This window comes from Halichoeres trimaculatus, unplaced genomic scaffold (assembly GCF_033239565.1).
Source record: "Halichoeres trimaculatus isolate MK-OKI-2021-1 unplaced genomic scaffold, fHalTri1.1 fHalTri1_scaffold_16, whole genome shotgun sequence".
NCBI classification, from domain to species: Eukaryota; Metazoa; Chordata; class Actinopteri; order Labriformes; family Labridae; genus Halichoeres; species Halichoeres trimaculatus.
Window position 1 is genome coordinate 7048081 of NW_027437194.1, and position 25783 is coordinate 7073863.

Here is a 25783-nt window from a genome sequence, read left to right on the forward strand (position 1 = left end):
TAGCTTGTCAGGTGATCCCTAAATCAGCACCTATTCAAGAGGAATGGGGTGTCCCTGTGTTGAAATTCAATAGACACTGGAACAGAATTGTCTCTGAAACAGACTTCTTCGTCCACAGCTTTTTGTCTGAGACTTGGGAAGCTTGTCAAATCTTTGTCCTTATCATGGAGACATGCAGTGGACAAAAGAGCTAATGGCATGAAAGCACCTAGCAGCAAGCATCCACTTTTCATACATAATTAGGCCATAAACACAACACATACTTGAGGCCACCTCTAAAGACAGTCACACTAAACAGACATACTAAAGGTGCTTGATGCACAAGCAAATCAGTAAATCTGGACAAAAATATCAATGGAAAAATATTAATGGAAAAATATAGTATAAATATATTACAGAGCTCTATCAAGTTTTCAGTAGCCAATTTTTTATCAACCATTTGCAAAAAAACACAACTGGTAATGTTTGTTTACAACTGGCCAGACTACAGATGAAAAAAGAAAAGAAGTTCATACTCAGAACAGCTGCTGTTTGCGATGCTTCTCCTTTGGGGTAAACCCTTCGTTGGTGCAGTCAAAACTTGCTGTCTACATTCTTTTCTGTGTTGGCGATATTGCCCTGCTGCGCTGGTCTCTTTCATAATGAGGATGCTGTCGTGCATGTTATTTTACAGAAAATGCAATTTTGACTTCCCGCGCCCTGGGCTTTCACCCCGCTACCCCACCCTACCCTTGTGCAGCCGTGGGAGCCGAGCCCACTGACTGAGAAAATCTCCGAGCAAACCAGAAGTGACAGGCTGTGGAGCCAGCTAATATTCCCCGACACATGGCATTGGGACCCCCTCACCTCCACTCAACATATTCAGCACGCAGCAAATAGAGGAGAACAAGAAGCAAAGACCTCCAATAAAGAGGCTCAGAGTGCAGCCATGATTAGGCACTGCAAGGATATCACCGAGCCAGATAACGCCGAAATAAGATGGGTAACGTTGCAAATAAGGATATCAGCAAGAGGGCACTTTGATGCCCCATTAATTCATTGAGCTTCCTCCGGGTTCACTTTTCCATCCAGCCTTGTTCTGGCTGTAGAGAAGTGTTGAGATAAACCACTGACATTTTCACCGTGGCATTCAGTTCAGTGACAAATAGAACAAAAAAAAGAAGAAACCTTTTCATCTTGTGCACTTGTGTGGGGAAAATAATACAAGCGCATTGTTGTAAAGGTCACAGGGACTTACATGCAGAGATAAGCACATTAAATATTCAAAGTCAAGTCCTCAAATTAATCGCCAATATGCCTGATGTCCATATCCCCTGGTCACTGTTACTCATCACAACAGGGACAAGAGTGTCTCAATATGAGGCAGGTATAAGTGTCAATCACATGAAAAGAATCAAAGCCTGTGACGCACAGAATCTGCAAATCTAATGTGTCCGCTGCTTAAAATAACCCGGCTTTGCATTTTGGAGAATGTCAGCAATGGTCATTTTTAACTGCATGTCACCCGCTTGAGTGAATATGAATAGAAGGTAAATGTTAGATACGTTTGTCACAAATCAAAGGTTAGAAACCAGCATGAAAAGCCAGTTTGAGTCTGTGCACGTTTTGATCCTAAATTTTAATAAACGCTGCAGAGTAGAACGTGTCCAAGACTTTACCTACATTGTCTATCAAAAGGGTTTGATTTAAAGATGCTATGAGGCGGATCTGTTTTAGCTGGACTCCCTCGCCACCTTCTGGTCCAGAGTCTCCATACACTGTCATAAATAACTTTCAGCCAGGCTTGTGTTTGTTTTGGAATTAAATGGAGATTGGATCAAAAAAAAAAAAAAAAAAAACTTTCCTTGTTCAAGATTACTTTTTACATTGCAGAAACGGAAATCTAAAATTTTGTCTTATTTTCAGTAGAAAATGTCTTTTTATACTTAATTTGTCCCACTTTCAGCTGACCAGCCCAGACAAATGTCTTATTTCAAGTTCTTCAAAGACAAAAATGAGATCTGGATTGCTTGAAACAAGTTTAAAAATCTGCTAATGGAAAAAAAAAAGTTACTTGTATTAAGACATTATTCTAGTTTTAACAACTTTTTCTTGTTCTATTGGCAGATTTTTTTTTATACACTGTTACAAGCAATTCAGACCTCATTTTGGTCCTTGAGTAACTTAAAACAAGACAGTTTTAATTTACATAAGACAAAAACACTTGATAAGATTTCTTTTTTTTTTACAGTGTACTGGATATAATGCACCGAGGTAAGGTATTTATCAGTACAGTTATATAGCGCAATGGTTTGAAAAGTGACAACAAGCAAACGTTGTAGTAGCCGGCTATATGTAGTGCTATCGGCCACCTGGTGCTCTGACGTATCTGTAGGCTAATGTGACAACAAGTTAACACTGTCAGTTTGTATGTAGTTTCGGAGCTGTCTATATTGAGCACAACTTACAGCCTGGTGCTTTAAGACATGTCGGTAAAAAGTAACGTTAGTAATTCCTGGTTATGTCCTGCCAGTCATCTACCAAGCAGAGCTCAAGTAACCCTGCTCTTCTTTTTATTGATAGACTCTCAAGTTTGAACAGACCACTGCAGAATAACTGCTGACTGTGGGTTAGAATGGACATTGGCATAAACAGCTTAGCCCATGTGTGAGCCTTTGGCTCAGGCTGTATCACTCTCCTGTTTTGCTTTCTTTCGCTTTTCTGTCCTTTTTCTGTCTGACAGTTAGGCTCCAGTGTCCACCATTGCTACAAAATCAATCACAGAAATTTTTCCAACGGAGAAAAACCCGGATCTCTCTTCTCACTTCTTAAGTTGGTCAGCTGGCGTGGTGTTGTCAAAGAGGCTTAGACTTCCTGTAAATCAAATCGGTCCTACTTGACCCAATGGGGAAGCTAAGAAGTAGCACTTTATGATAACCTGTAACCAGAAATATTGTTGCTGATAATCTTATTTTAAAGTGTGGCTTATGATCCCCCCCTTGAACCTATTATAACTATCGCATAATGACAACCTAACGTCCAGCCAAGTGAATAACTAAATTGTATACTCATTTTTTCTACTGCCCTCTCTTCATTACTTCTGCTCATTCCTTCCCTTTTCCATGCTTTTCTGAGTTTCAACTCGACCATCTCCGTACTTTACAAGGACCCATGGCTGACTGGACAGACTTCATCTGAGGTTTCCGGCAAAGGCTACATCAGTGTCATGAGATGCTAAATTAGGAAGAAGATACAGTAAAAATGCATGCGTGTATGAAGTAGAAAGAGAGAATATGTGCTTGCCTCAGGCTATTAGCAGGATTAGAGTCTCCAGTGATGCCACACTAACTTTGTGTAACATTCCCCCCCTGAGGCCAAAGAAAGCAGCCTGTATGAGCTCATTTCTATATACAGCTGAGGAGGAGGAGGCGAAAAGTATGTGTGCTCTCAGGAGGAATATGTTACATACTTAGATATATATGCAAGAACAGGTACATGCTGTGAAGTGTGTGACTCACTGGTTCAGTAATGCCTGCATCATTAGAGGAGAGTGGCATATCCATGGCTGTGAATGGAGTCACGTCCAGGGCCAGAACCTATCATCACCATCATTACCATTACCTATGAAGCAGCAGTACTCAGCTCAGCAGGGAGGCAAATCACAGCTCCCATCAGGGATGCAAATTATCCTCACATTGCGCTGAAGCTGGGCAAGATCCATCTGAGAGAAAAACCCTGTTCACCAATAAACCTCAGCTTTCCTGGTTCACAGCGCTTTCTACACCTTACGCCACATAAATCTCCTGCTAATCAAGACTTTTACTGTAACACTACATAAAGATAATGGGACAGTCTGTCAGTGCAGTGAGAATATCTTAGTTTCAATGAAAAGTGACAAATAAGAAAAGAAAAGGTGGGTGTTTGCTTGTAAAATGCTTAAATCACGTTGTTCACATGTTATCCACTTGTAAATTCATCCCTTAAGAAATGAAAGTGATTGATTTATCTAAAAAGGCCAGGGTTTGATATTAAGCAGAGGAAGACACATTTAACAATGAAACCCAAGCTGTTTGAGGTTTAGAGGGGTAATTTTAGAGATGCTGCTTAGCAAATGCAAAGAATAAACTGCAGGACAAAGAAAACAGTGACAAGCCAAAGCGGCCTAAAGTGGATTAACTCCGATTGTCTCAGCTGAACAGAGAACAATTAGTGGCACGCACTAACAGCTTTTTCCTCACTGACGTGTTTTGAATAAAATGACACATTCTTTGAGCGTTAATCCCAGAAATCCGCCCACTTGTTTTGGGGTCTTCAACTTGAAGGAGCCATTTGACTTTGGAAAAATGCTGTTTCCTGTCAGCTACAGACAGATCCTCCTGACAGAGAGAAAAAAAAAAAACATCCATACGAATGTTGAGGTCACTCACCTTTCTTTGAAATCGAGGAAGATCTTCCCCAGGCCGCTTCCTCCGCTGACCATATTCAGGTCGATGGCTCTCAGGAGGGCAAAGTGTACTTTGATTATATCCTGCAAGAACATAAAAAAGGTCACAGTCTACATATTATAGTGCATACTAATCCCATGAGGACTAAACAAACTTTTGATCAAGGATGCTTTAACTATTTTCCTAGTTATCTTCGATGATCTGAAGCAACTTAGACACTGAAGCCCAAAGATAAGAAAACAATCATGTGGTATATCAACAGTTTTGGTAACTATTAACACACTTTTAATTTTTGTTTTCAAGTGTTTAGATCCTAACAGTGCTTCTTTTCATGCTAAAATGTTAAATACATGTAGTCCCAAATATGAGCTTGATTTGTTTATTTACAGAAATAATAACAGACTTCCAAGTTTTGTACATTAAGGTAGAATGCCTGCTTTAAGGAATGCTGATAGAAATAAAATTCGAGTTTGCTGGTAATGTATTTATTTTATGCTTGTCATTGCAAAAAAACTATAAAAAAAATAAATAAAAAAATATAAATAAATAAATAATAATAATAATAATAATAATAATAATAATAATAATAATAATAATAATAATAATAATAAAATTAAATAATAACCAAAAAAAAAACAGATAAAAAAAACGAATTTTACAGTTATGCAAAGAATAAAAATTAATTCATTTTTCTGGCTCTCACCTTCCACCATAATCACCTAATTCTTTCTGAACAGAAGTTCTTATGTATCAGTTAGAACCCACTCAATCGTGTTTTCAAATCAGCTGCTTGTTATAGCCGTTTTGCATTTTGCTTTGTTGAAGTGGCTTTGTTCATGTGTTGCAGTCAGCACATCTCTCCCTCAGCTTACACCCCCCACCCCTCCCTCTTGCAGAGGTTGAGATAAACAACTTTTTAATGAACATGAATCAGTGCTAAACATTCAAATTTCACTAATGACTGAATGCTAATACAGGAGGAGGCCTATGGGATAGAGGGAGTTTTACTTCCAAACAGATTGCTCAGTAGTTTAGTATGCAGACTGAAGGTTCAAATTCAAACCAGGTGCACAAATAGGACACCTGTTTATGAAATGTCTCCCTCAGCTGTCTGTACTGTCAAGCCTCATAGCTTCTATTGCCAAAAAGGTTTCAGTTATTTTCAGAGTGTAGTGCTGCTTGTTTTCAGAGTAACTGAACACATCCATATTGATGAAATCACAATCTGAGAAAAACATGACTGACTTAATAAAAAAAGTCTGGCTCATTGAACTGATTGTGTTACACACAAATCTGTTAAATAAAAACTCAGGATTCTATCCCAGTTAGCCAAGATGGTAAAGCAAGTAAATTTGGTAGAAATAAACTTAAAATCTAGAGACTAAAAATAGCAGCATGTGCATGTTTGCAGGGTTTTAATATCGTTGAGCTGCTCTGGCATCTTCTTACTTCTCTAATAACAGAAAACAAGGTGTCCACTGTGCCTGTGAATGGCACATTCCACAAAACAAAACAAAAAACAAAACAAAACAAAAACAAAAAAAACAAAAAGGAACTCAAAATACAATAATAAAAAAATAAAATAAAAATAAAATAAAATAAAATAAAATAAAATAAAAATAAAATAAAATAAAATAAAATAAAATAAAATCAATAGCTAAGGTCTCACTTGACAAGTCAAAAGAAATATGCATATTGTATTCAGTAGAATTAAAATGCAGAAGTACCCTAATTTCAAACTACCCTCCTCAAGTGAAGCATGCAGTTAATCACAGTGATGTCAGCAGGCAAAATCCCCAAAACCTTCAAAAGCACTTTTCACTTTTCTCAAACTAAACTTCACTGAAAGTAAAAATAACCACTGTTTTACAGAATGTGTGGGACCCATAATAACGCAAAACATGTATACTGTGACCCTCAACTGTTAGTCTAATGTTCAGCTATTAACAGAAAAATATTCAGGCACCACTGTAATTTATTTTTGCAGTATGCAGCCAGGTTGAAATTCTGTGCTTGAGTTTCTTTATTTCAGGTGAGCAAAAGTGGTGAAACAGTGGATAAATTCAGCGACATGTATGAGGAATGTGTGTAAGAGAAACCAGACTTCTGTTTGTGTGAATAAGTCACTTTTTGTCAAAGTTTTGAGGGTTGATGAGTTGTCTTTGAAAAAACTAAAAGCCATGCATGCCTGGAAAGTCAGTTCTTTGTCAAAGTGTGCAACAAATGTACACTTAAAAGCAGTCTTCCTCTAAATCATCAGTTCAGCGTTGAAGCATGTATTGGAGCAATTAAACAAAAGCTAAATTCACAAAACACTTTTAGTGCATTCACTTGATCCCCAAATTAATACACTGGCAAGAGTTGATTTAAATGGTTATCAATTTCAAAACTGTTTTGAAATTCAAAACTAAAGTTGCATTACATGGGATAAAAACACAATTGAACAAAGTTAAATGAAGCTCAGCGTTTGTTCATGCTGTCTGCCAAGGCTGTAATCAGCTGATGGGCAGCTGCTGCAAGAAAGGCTCTGCCTTCAACACCCCACCCCACCCAGAATCTCATTCCCTGAAATCCAAAAGCCTGTTTTAGAAAAGTAGAATTTGCAACATGCTCTAGGAAGCCATAACATGCCACTTAGCTAACTTGAGAAAAAAACTGAAAAGCATGGGTGTTACCAAGCGTGTTACTGACAATACAACTGAGACTAAATGATTTCAGAAGCTATATGGTTAACACTCACCCATCCATACACACATTGAATTATTCACTTGGTGCACAGCACACTAATGCATGGTGTATATTCATCATTTTCTCTGCTTGAGCAAATCCTTACCTCGAGATTGACGAATATAGCCTCCATTTCCTGTGGACTCAAGACTTGCTTCAACGGGATCATATAATTCTGCAAAGGAGCAAAAGATAGACTATTTAATATCTGTTTTTCGATAATTTACTCTAAAAGGGCACTTGTAGGTCATCAATATTGAGCCGGTGTACATAAAAAGCTAGACACCTGAAAGTGTTAAAGGCGTAGCTGCCGTGTTGTTTCGCACATGACATAAGAGATTATCACTGCTATAACTGCAAATATACAAGTGTTCTCTTTGCCGCACTCATGCTTACAAAAAAGAATCACTTCAATATTACTGTTTTATGGTTGTCACTTTCCATCATCATAAATATAACAAATACATCAACTAAGAAGCAATGAAGAGATGACAGGCTTTATTAACCCCAACTCAATTAAGCTTAACGAGTCTTCTGATCATAGGGAGGTTATTTATTGTCGTTTAGTCTCGTGTTGGCCCCGTGCAGAAAACACAGGATACACATTTGGTTTAATGAAATTAGCCAAGCGGATGATTTGTGGGCCTCCATCAAATGAAAACTGTCAAAGGGAAAAGGAATGTGTTAGCAACACTGATCTCACATTATCACACTGGTGCGTGTTTGTTTGCATATGATTCCATTACCAAACCAAATTTGCTGTTTATTGGCCCAACTGTGATGAATAAAACACGATATATCCCTTTTCTACTGATAAAATCTCTCCCACACTTGTTGCCTGTGTAACGCTCCTGAACCGGCCCTTTGCTTGTGATGTCTGGGTCTATACTTAAAGCTCCAGGAGCTTAAGTCTCCTGTAGGGCTGTGCCAATAATAACTAAATTGATCTGCTCTTGTGACATTTGTGCTCCCTGATGAATCTGCCAATAGCTGACATTTCCATGCTGTGACCCGGCCCATGGGTCTGAGACAGACAAAGAAGATGGGACAAAAGAAAACTGCCTTTGCCAGGACGTTCAAATACATGTGCACATAAAGAGAAATAACATCTTTGACACTTGCCTTCTCGATGTCCTCTAAAGTCTTGTAGTACTTTGCTTCAGTCTCCTGGATCTCCACTAAGCAACAGTTCCTCTTGTCATCTTCTGTCATACCCATTTTCTACGGAGAGAAGGAAACATACAGAATGTTAGAGCAGCAGAATTGTTGAGATGTTTACTTTGCTTTTTAAATTACAACACATTATAAATCATATTTTATTTATTTCTTTTTATTGCAGTTTAAAGGTCAAAGTGGACATTTGCTGTAAAAACTGAAATCTCATCAAGTGTTTTTGTCTTAATTTTGGTAGAAAATGCCTTTTTACACTTGATATGAGCCACATTCACCTGACCAGTCCAGAAAAATGTCTTGTTTCAAGTTATTAAAGACAAAAATGAGATCTGAATTCCTTCTAAAAAGTTAAAATAATCTGCCAATGTAACGAGAGAAAAGTTACTTGTATTGAAACATTATTCTAGTTTAAGCAAATTTTTAAGCAAATTCTTCTTGTTTCATTGGCAGATTTTTTTTACTTGTTACAAGAAAGCCAGAGCTCATTTTTGTCTTTAAATGACTTGAAAGAAGATATTTTTCGTGACTGATAAGTTGAATGTGGCTCATATCAAGTGTAATGAGACAATTTTTACTTAAAGACGAGATGACTTGAAAAGATTTCTGTTTTTTTGCAGCAGTCTTGTTTGTGTTTCTTGGTTTTCGACCATGATATCAGGATAAAACAAGTTTTGAATTCACTATCTGAATTTGATACTAATGGTGCATTCCATTTGTACTTGGAAGTCAGAATTTAAGAGTTTGGAAATTTCAACTGGAATGCCAGGGGATAAAAACTCACCCCTGAGTTTTAAATCAAAGATGGCTGCCCCGGATGTAAACAGTTCTTAAGCTCCTGTTATATTCTGTGCATTTTAAATCAATTAGACATATGCATTGTATTATTCGATGTTAATGTTTATACATTTTGCTGCGAAGGCAAATTTTCCCGACTTAGCAGCAGGAATGCTTTAGACTCTGAGATTACTTCACAATGCAAAAACCTGAAATCTTATCAAGTGTTTTTTGTCTTATTTTAATTATAAAATGTCCTTTTAGACTTAATATGAGCTACATTTACTAGCCCAGAAAAAGGTCTTATTTCAAGTAACCTCAAGGCAAAAATGAGGTCTGAATTACTTGTAACAAGTTAAAAAAAACTTGTGATGGAACAAAAAAAGAAAAAGTCACTTGTATTTGGACATTATTCTAGTTTTAAGCAATTTTGAGCAAATTTTTCTTGTTCCATTGGCAGATTTTGTAACCTGTTACAAGCATATTCCGACCTCATTTTTGTCTGAAATGATTTCACCAGAATGTGGCTCATATTGAGTATAATAATACAATTTTTACTTAAAATAAGGCAAAAACCTTTGATAAGATTTCATATTTTTACAGTTCATTCCCACTTCCCAGTTGCAATGTAGAACGGGCTATAAAACTATGTGTGGGACTTAAAGGAAGTGCATATTTCTCTAATAGGAATTCATTTAAAAGTGCTTCAAAGTATGCACCTATCACTACGCACTTAAAGGTAACCACTTAAAGCTGTGCACTTTAAAGTACACGCTTAAAAGTATGCCCCTAGAGGTGTGAACTTGTGGATAGACACTTAAAGGTAGGCACATCAAAGTGAATACTTAAAGTTGATGCCATACTTGAATCATGCACTTGATGTGCTTTTAAACCAACACCTGTAAGTATGCACTTAAAAATATGTAGTACACATTCAAAGGGTCAGTTTAAAATGGTCCTATAAATCGAAGCATTGTGCCCTGAAGGAACTACAGTCTTGTTTCACCAAGGTTAGACCATGTGAGCTTTAGAGATGTGCATGTCACTGTAAGTGTGGGCGGGCTAGCCTGAAGAACAAGGCATATTTATGTAAATACAGATGACTCAGAGTTTTAAGTCCATGGCCATGCAAGCAAAGATTGAGTGTGGGGGCGATGGAGGATGCGAAGAAGATACCAATACTTCTACATAAAGCATTTCTCATGAGACCAGATGTATGAGTAAGTGTCCTTAACCAAACATGATGTGTCTATTAGAAAGAAAAATGTATACTGTGTGTCGAAGGTTTTATTTCTAAACAGATTCTCTATGCTTTAGATATTTAAACAGCAGCCCAGCTGGTAAATTACTAACAAACCCATTTGAGGCAAATTTGGCTTTTCGTGACTAGTGATGATGATAAAAACTGTGGCCAACAATGTAGAAATGGATGTCCAGTACAGGTCTTCATCCAGCACATAATCAGCCAATCAGAAGCAGGCCTTAAAGCCAGCAGGATGATGGTTATTGTCTTGTACTTTGAAACTCAATGGGGCAGCTGGTGGTCCCCGGTGATGTCAGTTAATGTTGCAGTCACCAAGCTGAAGTCACTTCTGCTTCGAATGGGTCCTGATTCAAATTCTAAACCAGATGGGGTCTCTTTTTTCAGCTGGTTCAGGGCAGTGTGTTTTAATTGGCAAAGCATTCTCCTGGGATGTGATGATTTGTTTTAGACGGAGTGTTGGAGGGAGTTAGCTGACAGGGAAGGGTGAATCACGAGCACAGCAGCACTCACCTGCATATATCTGATCTGCAGCATGGAAAGGCAAAGCAGTGGAATTTAGAGGACAGATTTACAAACATTTGTGCAAAAGACACAGAGTGTTTGGGGAAAAGAGGTCATGCAAATCAACAACAGAGAAAACAATCAAAAGTTTGTGGTTATAAGAGACTGATTTTACACAATAACCAAGGCACATTAGTCTGATTTCTAGTCTGAAAATATGACACCCAGTTATCACAGGCATAAGAGTTACTGTACCACAAACAGATAACAGAAAAAAATGGTGGAGGTAGAGAGTCTGGCGCTCAGATCTTACCATGGGTTGTCGTACTTCCACCTTGATAATGTCCTCATAGATGTCATCCCCATCGTCTTCACATGGCACACAGTCATAGATGTCATCTTCACCCAGGTCATGTTCACTGAGAAGAAAGAAAGTCCCCTTTGTTACTATGTTGACTGACCATGGATTGATAATTTCATGGATTATTAATCCATTTTTAATAGACATTAGAAGCACAGCAGCTTACTTGTAGCTAATTAAATCATAAAAAACAACAAAGGGAAAATTAACGATGTGTAAAAATGAACAATTCTGAGATAGTGTAATTATCATTGCATTAAAACTCAAGGATAGCACAAATTAATTGAATATGCATAGTGTGGGATATAAAATGCACTATTGATGCTTGATGTACCTGTGCAATATACAGTTAATCTGTTTCAACGTTCCGCAATGATCAGTGGATTGAGAATTATTGTACTAACTCATGTCTAAATTAAAAGATAGAGTAAGTATCAACATCTGAATGACATTCGTCGCTCAAACAACCTGCCTTTTTCTTGCAGTTTCTTAGATTAACCCTAACTTTTATTGTTCCATAATAAAGGAACTCGTGTTTTGAATTTTTTTCATTGTAATAAACAGCCCTCTGAAGGCCTGCCTAGGGCAGACCTTGGTGATCGTGGTCTGCCCATCCAACGTGTCATTAACCAGTTAGGATATCCTTGTGCTTTGACCTCATCAATCTGTCAAGTCATGTGTTGAACCTTTGAGAATTAATGTTGAGAGTCAGGCCAGCTCATTATCAATGATTGTGCTCAAACACTGTTACGCCTGTGTAAAACAAGTGATGGCGTAATTAATACTGACATTGGACAAAGATTAATTTTCTTTCAGAATCAATCATTTAGTAAATTCCTTTGTTTTTCTATGTGTCTTTGTCTAGAGAGGGTGTTTTCTAATTACCAAACTAATTCAGCTCATGCAGGTGTTGACTCTGATTGGTCCATTTAAACAGAAATGCTGCTTTTGCATTGAATGCTGATGGACATCAGTTGTTAAAACCTGTAAGACTAAAGGTTATTTCCTGCCACTTTCCAGCGTGTGGGGAAAAACATATAAAACAAACACAGAAACAATATTCAAACCATCAAAAAAGAGCAATAAGAAAAGTAAACAACAGCACCAATAGCGAACCATCAAACCCCCTCTTCATCAAACTAAAGGCACTAAAATTCATGGACTTAGTCAACCTAACAAACTAAACTAATAATGCACAAAAGCAAAACCTCAGCGGATTATGCTTTATCAAAAAAAAACAGCCAGCATGTGCTAACACTTTTACCTAACTTTATCCAAAATCTTTTTGAACAAGGTATGACACCATGACTCTGTCAAGGGTCTGCAACCTGCGGCTCTAGAGCCTCATGCAGCCACTTTGACTACTTTGCAATGGCTCTTTGTATCTTTAAAAAAATATATTTTTTATTGATTGATTATGATTTTATTTTTCCTTACAGGCAGTTTTGATGATTAAAAGAAATTGACACTTAATATGCATTACATCTGTCAATAAAGCTTGCCACCACTTTACTTCACCTCCTCTGACATCAACAGCCCACCCACTTTCCATACACTTGTAGCTTACCTCAATTTTTAACCCTTGTAAAAAAAAACTTAATCTACAAACAGAAAAAAAAAATCTGGAAAAAAAATACAGATTTTAATTCAGTGTATTCATTTAACTGCCAATGTGCCAGCTTAATGTACATGCCTGATATGTGGAAAGAAAAGAAAAGAAAAAATCAAAATTCTTTAAAATGTATAAAAAGTTTTTTTTTTTTTTTCTAATTTTGGCATATTTTTACCATTTGCATTTTTGGAGAAAAAAATTGCTATTATTTTTATTTTTTATTTTTTATTTTTCAGAATTTTCCTTTTTTTTTCATTTACAAATTTATTTAAAAAAAAACAGAACTGAGACATCATATCTACACATTTAAAAAAAATATTGATAATTATTCACTAGTTTTAACTTTTTATAAAATTTTAAACACTTAACTGTTTTTGTTGTGAAGATAAAACTGATTTTGTGGCTCCTGAATGACTTTAATTCAGGTGACTTGAGGCAAAATGGCTCCTTTAAAAGTAAAAGTTGCAGACCACTGATCTATGTTATAAGAGTCATCTCTTTAATTGTTGTGTTTTTCTGCTTAAACACATTGAACCTGTTCTAATAAATAAATGAATTAATGAAATGAATGAAATACTTAGCAGATATTCTGGTAGATGGCTTGTTTTTGCTGTTTCCCACTGAATTTGAAAGAATAAACGATTCAAACACAACCTAAATTCAAAGGATGACTAATTTTACTTTGCTAGAGATCCATTATGTCCACTTAAAACTCTGCACACATTAAAAAAACACCAGTGTGAGCTTGTTGTATTTACAAGCTCATCCTGAGAAGTCAGATCTCTGTTCCAAGCAAAGGGAACACAGAACTCAATGTTCAGAAACCTCCACAGCGCTCTGTTATTGAGTGGCATTTCCCTTTTATGTGTTTATGTTGCTTTGGCACCCAGCTAGCTAACTGACCTTTAATTAGGCCAGCAGCCAGCAGAGCAAAGACAGTTACTGCGGAGCGAAGCGTCGTCTGGGACAAATCCTCCTGCTCTGGGAGTCCACACAGAATCTCCCTCTGTTGTGTAAAAGCAATTATTGTTTTGGAAACTTATTGAGGCGGTGGAGATGCCTCAGCAGGAATTCACTTTGGCAGTGGGCTCACATCAGTGTAAGTTAATAAACAGGGAGCTTTTGGTCTCCAAAAAGGAAATAAATGATTAAATACTGTAAATAAATAAAGATAGCAAAGATGTGCCTGCTTAATAATGGATGACCAAACCTGGCAACTGTTTGCTTGTTTAAACAAAATCCCATCACCCTCAAGTGTAACAAGGAAGAAGCTAGATAATGTAAATGTTTAAGGCTGAAATGGATTTAGTGAATTACACAGTGAGCTATCAGCCCCTGTTTTGCTTTGTTTATTTAACTTCCATTTAACTTCAGCTATGCACAATTATCTATTTAAAACTCCTGTTAGATACCCTGTACACTGATGTAGTACAAACAACTTTTGCTTTATTGCCAAAATCAAAACAGTTAATGATTCTCTGGGAAATTCTGGAGTAATAAACGGGAAGAGTTAAATTTTAGTTCCAACTGGCATTAGACAAATTATATCCTTAAAATATCCTCATATGAATCTTACAACAAAACTGAATCACCATTGTGGGAACTTCCCTTGGTTCTGGGACTTTTGCAAGAACAAAAAGCATTTTTCCACAACAGTTAGCTGGATCTAAATAAAGCCTTGGGACATAATTCAGTCCCATGTGGCCCCTGCTGCTCAAAGAGCAGGATAGGAACTTGGAATGGGCTTTGCTGAACATTCCTGACAGGTGTAGTAAATTTGTCAGAAAAGCATTCAACGATGTGTTTGAGGAGTCTTTTAATGTCTTTAAAAAGGGGGCATTGTGCTTTTGTTAAGACTTCATGCTGTGCCTCTGATACCCTTGTAATAGCTTTTCATAATTATTAGTTTAAAAAAAAAAAGACAACCCAATTTTCTCAAATTGGTGTTTTATAAAATTTATTTCAGCCTCTGTCTAAGTTGTGTTATTTGAATTTGTTTGTGAAGGTAGATGTGTTGCAAAATAGGTGAGTTGGAGAATGTGATATGAGAACTTGCATGTAAAATTGTTTAATTGTAAAAAAAGAAAGAAAGAAATTCCCTCACATTAAAAAATAGATAAATTTGATGTTACAGACAGAGGAAAAAATGAAAATCTGTAGACTTAGTTTAAACCCAAAGAAAATATTCCTGCACGTTGATCTAAATGTGAAGTCGCAAAAAAAAAAAAAAAAAACATATAAATATTTAAAAACAAAATCACAGCTGCAAAATTGTACACCAACATTCATATACACAAAGCAAATGATTTTTTTTTTTTTTTTATTTAATCGTAAATGCATGTTATCCCTTACAACCAAAACTATTTGGTTACAACTTCTGCAATCTGCTGCAACAACTTCACAAACTACTTTTCTCAAGTAAATCTGCACTATTTGAGTTTTGCAGTACATTTTGCAAGATGTCTGTAGCTAAACAGATTTGTACTTGCAAAACCCCCCCCCCCCCCCCCCCCCCCCCCGTGCGTATGTGTGGGGATTGACCAATCAGAAGGGAGAAGGGTAATATTGGAGATTAGATGGGTAGTTTCGTTCTGCAGATTTCAGCGTTCATTGTGATTCGCTATGGCACACCATGCACTAATAAAGTAAAACAAACCAAAAACACTATAACTTTGATAATAGCTAGGCTACTTAGCCTGGCTTGGTCAAAAATAATCGTTTTCCCATTGTACAACGTCTCACATTACATTCTACAAGCTCACCAGTTTTGCAACATATCAACCTTTATAACGTTTTCTCTTTAAGATTCTCTACACTACAAACCCTCCATCTGATTGGCCAACCTGGAAGCCTGTGAGAGTCCTAGCTGTGGTCAGACCTTGGTGTATTGTAGTAGTTTGAAATTCAATTCATCTTATTCAAACACTTCTACACAGCAAAAACTGAAATCTTTTGAAGTGTTTTTGTCTTATTTTAAGAAAAATCTTGTTATACTTGATATAAGCCAAATTCAATTGGTCAACCCAGAAAAATGTCTAATCCCAAGTTATCTAAAGACAAAAATGAAGTCTGAATTGCTTCTAACAAGTTAAAAGAATCTGCCAGTGGAACAAGAGACAGTTGCTAGAAAATTTGCTCAAAACTAGATTAATGTCCTATTAGTAGTAACTTTCCTCTTGTTCCATTGGCTGATTTTTCTTTTTTTTTTTTTTCTTTTTCCAAGCAACTAAGACCTCATTTTTGTCTTGAAATAACTTGGAAGAAGACATTTTTCTGAACTGATGAGGTGAATTTCGCTCATATTAAGTCTAAACAGCATTTTCTACTGTAAATAAGACAAAAACACTTGATAAGATTTCAGTTTTTTTTCCAGTGTCTGTGCTCAGATCCCTTCTTATCTCTGTTTTTTGTACCTGTGTTGGAAGGTGACAGTTATGCTTTTATTCTGTAATGATAATGCTGCTTTCAGAATATCTGTGTACTCGTCTATTTCATTGTGGCATCTTGATGTAATTATGTTTTCTATGTTCTTGTGTTTTCTCTTGTTGAATCCAAAGCAGATTTCCCCCCTCAGTGGACAATAAAGTTTAAGTTTGGTTGAGTTGAAATAAAAAATAAATACGACACAAATAAAGATATTGTAGTACAACGAGTTACCCATGGACGGCTGGAGTTCAGGTAAGATTACAGCCTGTTGACTTGTCTGTGAGTGCAACACTACCAGCTCAAGAAATTCCATTTTTAGTTCAACCTTGCTGGAGCAAAAGTCAGTATAAATAATTTGTTATCCTAGTAAATCTGTTTGGATCCAAAGCATAAATATCCTTCAAGAGGATGATGGTACCAAACATCTCTAATGGGGGGCACAACCTGACTGTCCTATTTAAAAATTTAAACAAGTGATTCAATTTTACTAGCGTTCCCAAAATGTGTTTTTTTTTAAGGAATTTATTCGCTTTATTAATTCATGAATATTCTGAAAGAGGCTTTCTGGCCACAGGTTCGGGAAGAAAAAAATCTTTTCTATCTAATCCATCTTTGCTACAACATTCCTCCTTTGACTGTGAGCTTGAAAAGAGGGCAGAAATAATCAGAGACGGTTGAACTGCCCTCCATCAAATATTCAGCCTTGTCGTCATGCTTGTGCAGAGCTTGTTTGAAGTTTTAATTGAGGTGACTGGTTCACTCAGTGCTGAGCTTCTTCTGTCTTCATTAAGTAAAAAAGCAGCTGATGCTGAATACTGACGAGGCAGCGTGGGAGGACGACGGCTAGCCGACGCTGTCCCAGAAGTGTCTCCTCTCTGAACTCTAAAAGCTCCACAGAGACCCAAGTGTTGCATGGCAGGGAAGTTTGGAGTGCAGATGTTGTATTTCATTTTGCTTTAAATCTTCAGAGGGAGTATAATTATACAATGGAGGTCTGGTGGTAAGTTATGAATATGACAAGGAGAGGTCGAAGAGGAGGTGGATCTCGGAGGAGAGCGTTGAACAGCATGTCAATATTTTAGAAATGTGGATCTGAACTGTTAAGAAGAAAAGTGTGAAGAGAAAATAAATTGACAGAGGAAAGACATTGAGAATTGGTTTCTTCATTTAGCCTCCATTTATTGATCCTGAACTTGTACTTACATAAGAGATGGCCTTTGAAACAGAAACATTAACTTGATCAGCAATGACAGTTTTGTAGTCTCTATCACAGTAGGTTATTTTGGCAATAAAAATAACCAGAGGGCCACAAAAGTGTGGTAGAAAAGATGCTCAAGCAACAGGGATAATCTTAGCCTTGTACAATCCATTCAAGAATCTAGGGAACTTCACAAGGAGAGGACTGAAGCCAGAGTCAGTTACTCCATGCAGAGTTTACCAGGTACCGAGTTGGACCCCCTTTTGCCTTCAGAACTGCCTTAATCCTTGGTGGCATAGATTCAACAAGGTCCTGGAAAAATTCCTCAGAGAGTTTGGTCCATATTGACGTGATATCATCACACAGTTGCTGCAGATTTGTCGGCTGAACATCCATGATGAGAATCTCCTGTTCCACCACATCCCAAAGGTGCTCTATTGGATTGAGATCTGGGGACTGTGGAGGACATTTGAGTACAGGGAACTCATTGTCATGTTGAAGAAACCAGTCTGAGATGATTCCAGCTTCATGACATGGAGCGTTATCCTGCTGGAAGTAGCCATCAGAAGATGGGTACACTGTGCTCATAAAGGGATGGACATGGTCAGCAACAATACTCAGGTAGGCTGTGGACTTGAAACCATGCTCAGTTGGTACTAAGGGGCCCAAAGTGAGCCAAGAAAATATCCCCCACACCATTACACCAGCAGCAGCAGCCTGAACCGTTGATACAAGGCAGGATGGATCCATGCTTTCATGTTGTTGACGCTAAATTCTGACCCTACCATCTGAATGTGGAGCAGAAATCCAGACTCATCAGACCAGGCAACGTTTTTCCAATCTTCTGTTGTCCAGTTTTGGTGTTGCTGTGTGAATTGTAGTCTCAGTTTCCTGTTCTTAGCTGACAGGAGGGTCACCCGGTGTGGTCTTCTGCTGCTGTAGCCCATCTGCCTCAAGGTTGGACGTGTTGTGTGTTCAAAGATGCTCTTCTGCAGACCTCGGTTGTAACCAATGGTTATTTGAGTTACTGTTGCCTTTCTATCAGCTCCAACCAGTCTGTCCATTCTCCTCTGACCTCTGGCATCAACAAGACATTTTGGCCCACAGAACTGCCGCTCACTGGATATTTTCTCTTTTTGGGACCATTCTCTGTAAACCCTAGAGATAGTTGTGGGTTAAAATCCCAGTAGATCAGCAGTTTCTGAAATAAATCACCTTTCTTCCCCATTCTGATGCTCGGTTTGAACTGCAGCAGAATGTTTTGACCATGTCTACATGCCTAAATGCATTGAGTTACTGCCATGTGATTGGCTGATTATAAATTTGTGTTAACGAGCAGTTGGACATGTATGCCTAATACAGTAGCCGGTGAGTGTATATATGTGTGTGTGTGTGTGTGTGTGTGTGTGTGTCTTAATTATCACAATTAAAATAAATAAAAGCTTGAATAAAATTCAGTGTAATGGTTCTCTACAATATATCAGTTTTAATTTGAAACTGAAGTATGTATGAAGCTGTATGATCATGTGTGAGTGTGAGAGAGTAAGTGTGTTTTAAGCAAAGTGTGACAGAAAAGAGGGACATATTTCTCCCCAACAACTATTTATGTCCCCTTGTCTCCTGAGCTTTAATGGACAATGATAAATCATTCAAACCCACTTGTGTGTGTAAGCTAGTTTGTGTGTGCTTGTGCATCGCGGTGCATCAGATAGAAAGGGAGTGGGCGTGTGGTCTTGAGGCCTCATGAATTAGATCTTGTTTTCGGCCTGATTGCACAGTGACAGGACAGAGGGTTTCTAGTCTGCTGGCATGCAATGGACCCACAAGCTTTTTGCTTTCAGGCCTCAGTGCCATGGAGTTAAATCAGTGGAGGGATGGAGGATGACTCACCATATCAGATCCACTTTGCATTTCTCCCTAAAAGCTGAAGAGGCTTTCAGGTTTATATTTAAATATTGCCATGTTTTATACATGGCATATTTTTGGTTAGAGCTTTTGGGGGGACTTAAGTACTGTTCTTTAGGGCATTGTAAGAAGAAGATACTGTATTTAAATACAAAGCTTATATTCTGAAAAAAGAAAGTCAACGTTTTTAGGTCACACATATCACTGAAAGGAAAAATAGCTGTGTTTACATGGAATACTAGTTATTACACAGACTGCCTGATCAGTATTGTAACATGTCGACACTTCACTCAAGAAAGAAGGAGGATATTGTTTCTGGCAGGTGTGCAGACAGCTTTTCCTTTTAAAACTTTTTTTTTTTTTTTTAAATATTACAATATCTTCAAGAATGGACTGAAGAAAAAATTGTTTTCTGCAAGATCTGCAATGTTGCGTATCTTTTATTTTTTTGTCTTGTGGGTTGACTTTTAAACCCTTATGTCTATAAAATTGACTATTATTCTTGTAGTAAGATCATCATTGTGCTCACATTACTCTTGCAGTTCACTTTCTGTCTGTTACGCATCAATATTTTCGACTAATTAAAAAGTCTTAGAGAGCAAGGTTATTGCTAATGTGGCCTCTGTGCTTCGTGTGTCCAATTGGATAAGGTGCAGGACCTGCTGATGAATCTATTATGTGTCGATCCATGACATCAAGAAAAAAAAAAGGGAACAAATTTTCTTTTTGCAATCTGGCACGTCACACTGGCATGACAAGTGTGCACATGCCAAGACTTTATTGTTCTTTTTTTCTGATTAGAGGTTTAATATCGGCTCACTAAGTTGTTAACTACAGTTAGAATGACTTAAATCAGACAAAAAATATAACATTATTTTTATTATTATTATGATACTTTTTCTGATTTTTATTTCATATTATTTTTTTTTACTTCAGAAAAATAATCTAGGAAAGCCTAAATGCTGGATCTTTGATGATGTGTGAAACTTTTTTACATAAACAACCCCCCCAAAAAATAAATAAATTAATTAATTAAATTAAAAAAATGAAATAAATAAATGCATACATACATACATACATACATAAATACATACAAAATATTGTATTTGTTGCTCTTCCCTACCTTACTGTATCAAAACAGGACAGACTTTTTGTGTGATCGAACAAAAATTCTAATATTCCGGTATACCCCTAAATTTTGCACACAAGTCAAAAATCGCTATTGTAATTAAACAGACAGAAAACTTTAGAAACCTTATTTGGTTTAGTCAAACCAATGTTACAAGGCCAAAACATCAGTCTGGAGAGATAAAAAATAAATAAATAAATAAATAAATAAAATAAATCAACAGAACTTTTCAAAAACACTACTAAGGAACTGAGAATGTAATAACTCACTGGTGTATTTACTCTACTTAACAATAACAGGATAAATTGTAAATTGATTTCACACCCTGACAAAATCTGACTCCAACTCACCCACAATAACATCACATCAGAAAAACAACAGCTATGGGTGTAAATTAGTTGCAATACACTAGAAAAGAATTGCACTGTCAGGGACTGAAATTAATGAAAGCGACCTGTGTGTTTGACTGTTAGGAGTATTCAAGTGCAAAAGTATTTATGATCATGTGAACTCTATTCAAAGCTAAAACTCAATCCAGGCCATAAATGACACAATGAAATAAATGCTCATTGCATCAATGTCTTGACCAACTTCCTTTGTTAAAATCTCACAACATGAATTCTGTTTATTAGTCTTTTCTGTATGTGTATCAACTGGCAGTTGCATTTTACAAGACTGATTATTCTGCAGATGATTATGCGTTTAAATAAACTTTCGATTTAAAGATCACAGACTCAGTTCCTCACAGTAAATAATGCCTTGGCTGAGCTCCATCCATTTTCAAGTCATTGACTTTTCATGTCAGCGTCCCCAAGGGATTATTTGAGCAAAATAAACTGCAAAAGAGTGACTGGAAACGCTCCTGACACTGTTTGCTTTAGAACGGAAATCCATGTGTGCCTTTCACTGAGGAAAAAGAAGTCCCTCAGCAACTGTACCCTTTCCACTCCCATTTCATGCTTTGTCAACTCACAGATGGAGTCATTCAGGACAGAGACGACCTGAAGTAGGCAATGTGAAGACTTGACATCAGGAAGCATCGGGGAGGAAGTGCAGAACAGATTTACCACACTGACCCCTGAGACCTCACTTAGATAGATGTTGGTCTAGACCTGGTGCACTCGAGCAGAATGCAGATTGGGTGATGCACCAGCACTTGGAACGAAAATTGCAATGTCATTCTGAGAAAAAAAAAAAAACAGCTCTGAAGTTATAACCTCAATCTGGCTCACTTTTGACACAGCACGAAACATATGGAAATTCTGCTGCATGGTAAGCAAGCCTAACAAAACCTCTTTAATAACAAACAGCAACCCACGAATGTTGTCTATGATCTCATCATATCCCTGCTGGCGGCAGGAAAAAAAAAACACTGCAACAAGGCCTTCAAAGACAATCTAATAAAGTGGTAATATTTTTAAATACAGTGTATCATCATTAAATTATTGAAGATTGAACTCCAGGCATCCCTAGAGACCTCTGGGTGTCCACCAGTTCATGTTTTTTCAGCCCTTGGTTAAATGAAAGTAAAGGTTGATCGATATTTTGCTGCACGGGCTGCTGGAACAGTCTTCCATTTAACATTTCATCTCCTGACATGATCCTGGTTTTTAAGTTTCACCTCAAAATCCATTTTATAGATTGCCTTCCATTGCAGTTAGTATCTTTGTCATTCCACCATTGAACCTAATGGTGCCATTATACTGATTTTTATTGTTAGCTGTTATAGTTTAGTACACTCCTCATTTTAGCTTTATTTCCTGCCTCTAAATGTTTTTAGTGATTATATTATGACCTCGTTCTAAAACATTGTGTTACTTTTATGAGAGCATATGTCCAATTAGCAAGTGTTTTTTTTTTTTTTTTGTCTTGTGGGTTGACTTTTAAACCCATATGTCCATGAAAATGACTATTATTCCTGCAGAAACATCATCATTGTGCTCACATTACTCTTGCGGTTCACTTTCTGTCTGTTAAGCATCAATATTTCAGACTAATTAAAAAGTCTTGGAGAGCAAGGTTATTGCTAATGTGGCCTGTGTGCTTAATGTGTCCAATTGGATTAGGTGCAGGACCTGCTGATGAATCTATTATGTGTCGGTCCATTGATGGAACAAAATGCATACATGTTCTCTGTAAAAGGTCAGGAGTAGCTGCAGAGCTGAATGATTAATTCAGAGGGACCTGACCCTCTGCACTTACAGGTTACATACCTCTGTATGCGCTGTCTTACAGCATCACTGACTACTGCAGAAAAAAGAAGCAAACTTTAGCTACATGCTAATACTAGGTGATACAGACCAAAAACAATGGTGCTTGGTGAAATTAAATGAGAGTATGGTTGCCATGGAAGTAATACACCCACTGAAGCGACAAGACTTTTCAATTCAACTCAATTTACAGCTGAAAAATAGTCATTCTGGATTAAAACAGCAATTAAAATACCAAATAGAGTGGTAAGTCATTTTTCTCATCCATGAGAAGAGAAAAAAAACAAAATCAGTTCAGATACAATGTGATAGCCCTGCAAGGCATTGAATTATGACATAAAAATCAATAATATTAATAATAAGAAGAAAAGAATGTCATCAGTTCTCTATAAAAATTCTCCCAGGGTTACCAGTCTATCATCCATGGAGCATGTCTGCTTGTGCTGCCCACTTGTAATTCCCAAACTATTTATTAAATGTTTTAGTTCTGTTCTCATCTAAACTGGTTATTTGGTTTGGTGTGTTCAGGGCTAACCAAACAGGGATAGTTTTAGATGCCACAAATAATGTTAAAAAGAAAAGCAAAGGAAAGATGCTTATTTGCAGCAGGAGATGTACATTTTTGATGGGCACACAAAGAAGTCCAAAGACAAATTCATTTTAACTGGTATTGCAAAAGTATTCAAGCATTTTAAATGGTGCTGACTTTCTGGGGAAAAAAAAAAGATTATTTCAACCTCTACTTAAAAAACCAAAAAATAATAATTTGTCAACCTGTACTAACTTCACTTAATAAATTTCCAACTGGCCTGACAAAGCATGGCTTTCTACCAATCTGTATCATAATGTTCAATTGATATTTACTTACAAGGTTATCTGGTCTGGACTACTGTAGTAAGTTACAGTGAAACCAGCATGTAGCCATTATGAACAGTGAAACTGAGACTGCAATACAATAAAATAAAACCAAATGAAATAAAATAAAATAAAATAAAATAAAATAAAATAATTTATTGACGACATTTTAAAAAAGGCATCAGAAAAATCTTATTTTGGAGAAATAGAAAAAAAAATCATTTTATGTGTGGGTTTTTTTTTTATTTATTTTTTAGCCGTTATGACTTAAGGTACCTAAACCCGAAGACTGGAAAACAAAGACAAGCATGAAGCTTGTCCTGAGACATGTTAAGCTAAAGAGGAACCCACTGAACACCTTGTGTTGCAGAAGCTGTGCAAACCCCCCAACCCTTGGTTTTGAAATATGAAGCAAGTTTGTGGAAAAGTCAAAAACTATCATGCATTGAGCATCAGTTTGAGGCTGGATGCAGGAACACCAGTAATGACGTACACATCCATTTAAAAAAAAAAAAAAAGAAAAAAAAAAAAAAGGTCTGTCTTTGCAGCCAATATAGATATGTTCAAAAAGGGCTTGGTTTATTTTTAAAGTTATTGAACTTATCATGAGTTTTGTCCATAAAAAAATGGCTGATTTGACTGACACGTGTGCACAAAACAGGAGGCTTAAGGCACACCTGTTTACCATATCCAAATTCATATGAAGCTAGATTGAGTCAGTCTTTTTCATTAAGCTTCTCACCAGTGATAGGCTTCAAAACTCCAAACTGGATATAAATGGGTGACATCATGGAAACAACACAGAGTCAGTAATAAGAGACACATGCTTTTATATTCCTGTTATTTCCAGGATCACTTTTGGTGAAGAATGCAGAGCACTTTTTAGGGTGACAGCCCATGTTACACACATGCAGTGCTACATGCACGGCTAAGCTGCAGCCTAATCCAGCATTAGCCTGCTTGGCTGGAGCTCCTCTCCTCCAGCAAGAGCACATCCTGCATCCCACAACCATCTATTCAGTGAGCATATAGTATCTACATATATATATATATACCCTACATGCACCCACTCGCCTATCTGTGGGTGATGAATGACAACAATCTCAGAGCAGTTAGTGAATCATTCACCATTAATCTGCCATCATTGCTCAAACTGCTCCCAACTCTGAGACCTGGTTGATGCTCTTTCATAACCCCATATAACCCACCCGCCATCTAACACACCGCCACTGAGAAGGGCAGAAAAGCAGCTACATGTGAAGCCAGAGCAGAAATGGTGTCACTATGGTAACGGGCAGAGTGACAGAGAAATCCATGCTTACGTAATTAGGCAGTTCGGGGAAATTGGAAGAAGTGGCAATCACTCTCCACTCAGGAACATCACAAGCTGTGAGATGTTTATGTGATGGATAGATAATCAAAACATGTCCAGAAATAATTGTTTCCCACATCCAGAGGTCATGATATTTCTGTTTTTATGACAACAACCCAAGGTCCTAAATCTATAATTTAAAAACTGCAAATGTCGTGTCGTTATTTTCTATAATGAACTAAAGCTAATTAGCAGCAGAATCAGAGCCTCATTTGCATTAGTTCCCAGTTTTGTACAATTTCCAGAGCTGCTCTCCTTACAGTAAAACTCCATTCTGTATAACATGCAAATAAGCAGATTTATTAAGCTGCACAAAACAACAAAATCCAGAAGAGGATAGGAACAGGGGAGTGATACATTGTTCATAAACAGAGGCAGCAAAAGTATATGCGATCTTAAATAAGTACAGATCCATGTGAAGCATCTGTGGTGAAGGATTAAGCTTGATTACTTCTGTAAAGGTATAAAAATGCATGTAAGATAAACTCATCAGAAAGGAAGAGGATGGTTCTCTCAGGGGTATTTCAAACACCTGCTTCTGTGAAACGCAGACTGATTCTCTACTCACAATATTTTCTGTGATTAACTGAATTATGCTTAACATCATCTGCAGTGTTGGATGGTGTACTTTCATTGACTTTGTTACAAATTCTACATTTTTTCACATGTATGATCAATCATTTCTAACATGTATGGATACAGATGGATAGAATTAGGAATTATCTTTGACTGGTTGATGACAATGGATACATGCTAACGATAGACTGTATAATAAATGGACATAGTCTCTGTGATGTCTTATATTTGTTTCTTGTACAGAGTTTTTGGGCCCATTGTCAGCAAATGCCATCC

General features: G+C 37.0%; 1 protein-coding gene across 12 annotated transcripts in view; it reads right to left on the reverse strand.

The window, feature by feature from the left end:
- The window catches only part of vav2 (vav 2 guanine nucleotide exchange factor), a 291784-nt gene that overhangs the window by 39660 nt on the left and 226341 nt on the right, over nt 1-25783 (reverse strand). For 7 of the 12 annotated variants that reach the window (XM_074690250.1, XM_074690254.1, XM_074690246.1 and 4 more), the window contains exons 5-9: nt 11177-11282; nt 10873-10887; nt 8274-8372; nt 7258-7326; nt 4407-4507 (exon numbers count right to left, since the gene is read on the reverse strand). In XM_074690250.1, coding sequence (XP_074546351.1) covers nt 4407-4507; nt 7258-7326; nt 8274-8372; nt 10873-10887; nt 11177-11282 — 390 coding nt within the window. The remainder of the gene's footprint in view (nt 1-4406; nt 4508-7257; nt 7327-8273; nt 8373-10872; nt 10888-11176; nt 11283-25783) is intronic. The other 5 variants (XM_074690256.1, XM_074690255.1, XM_074690252.1 and 2 more) reach the window with 1 other exon arrangement.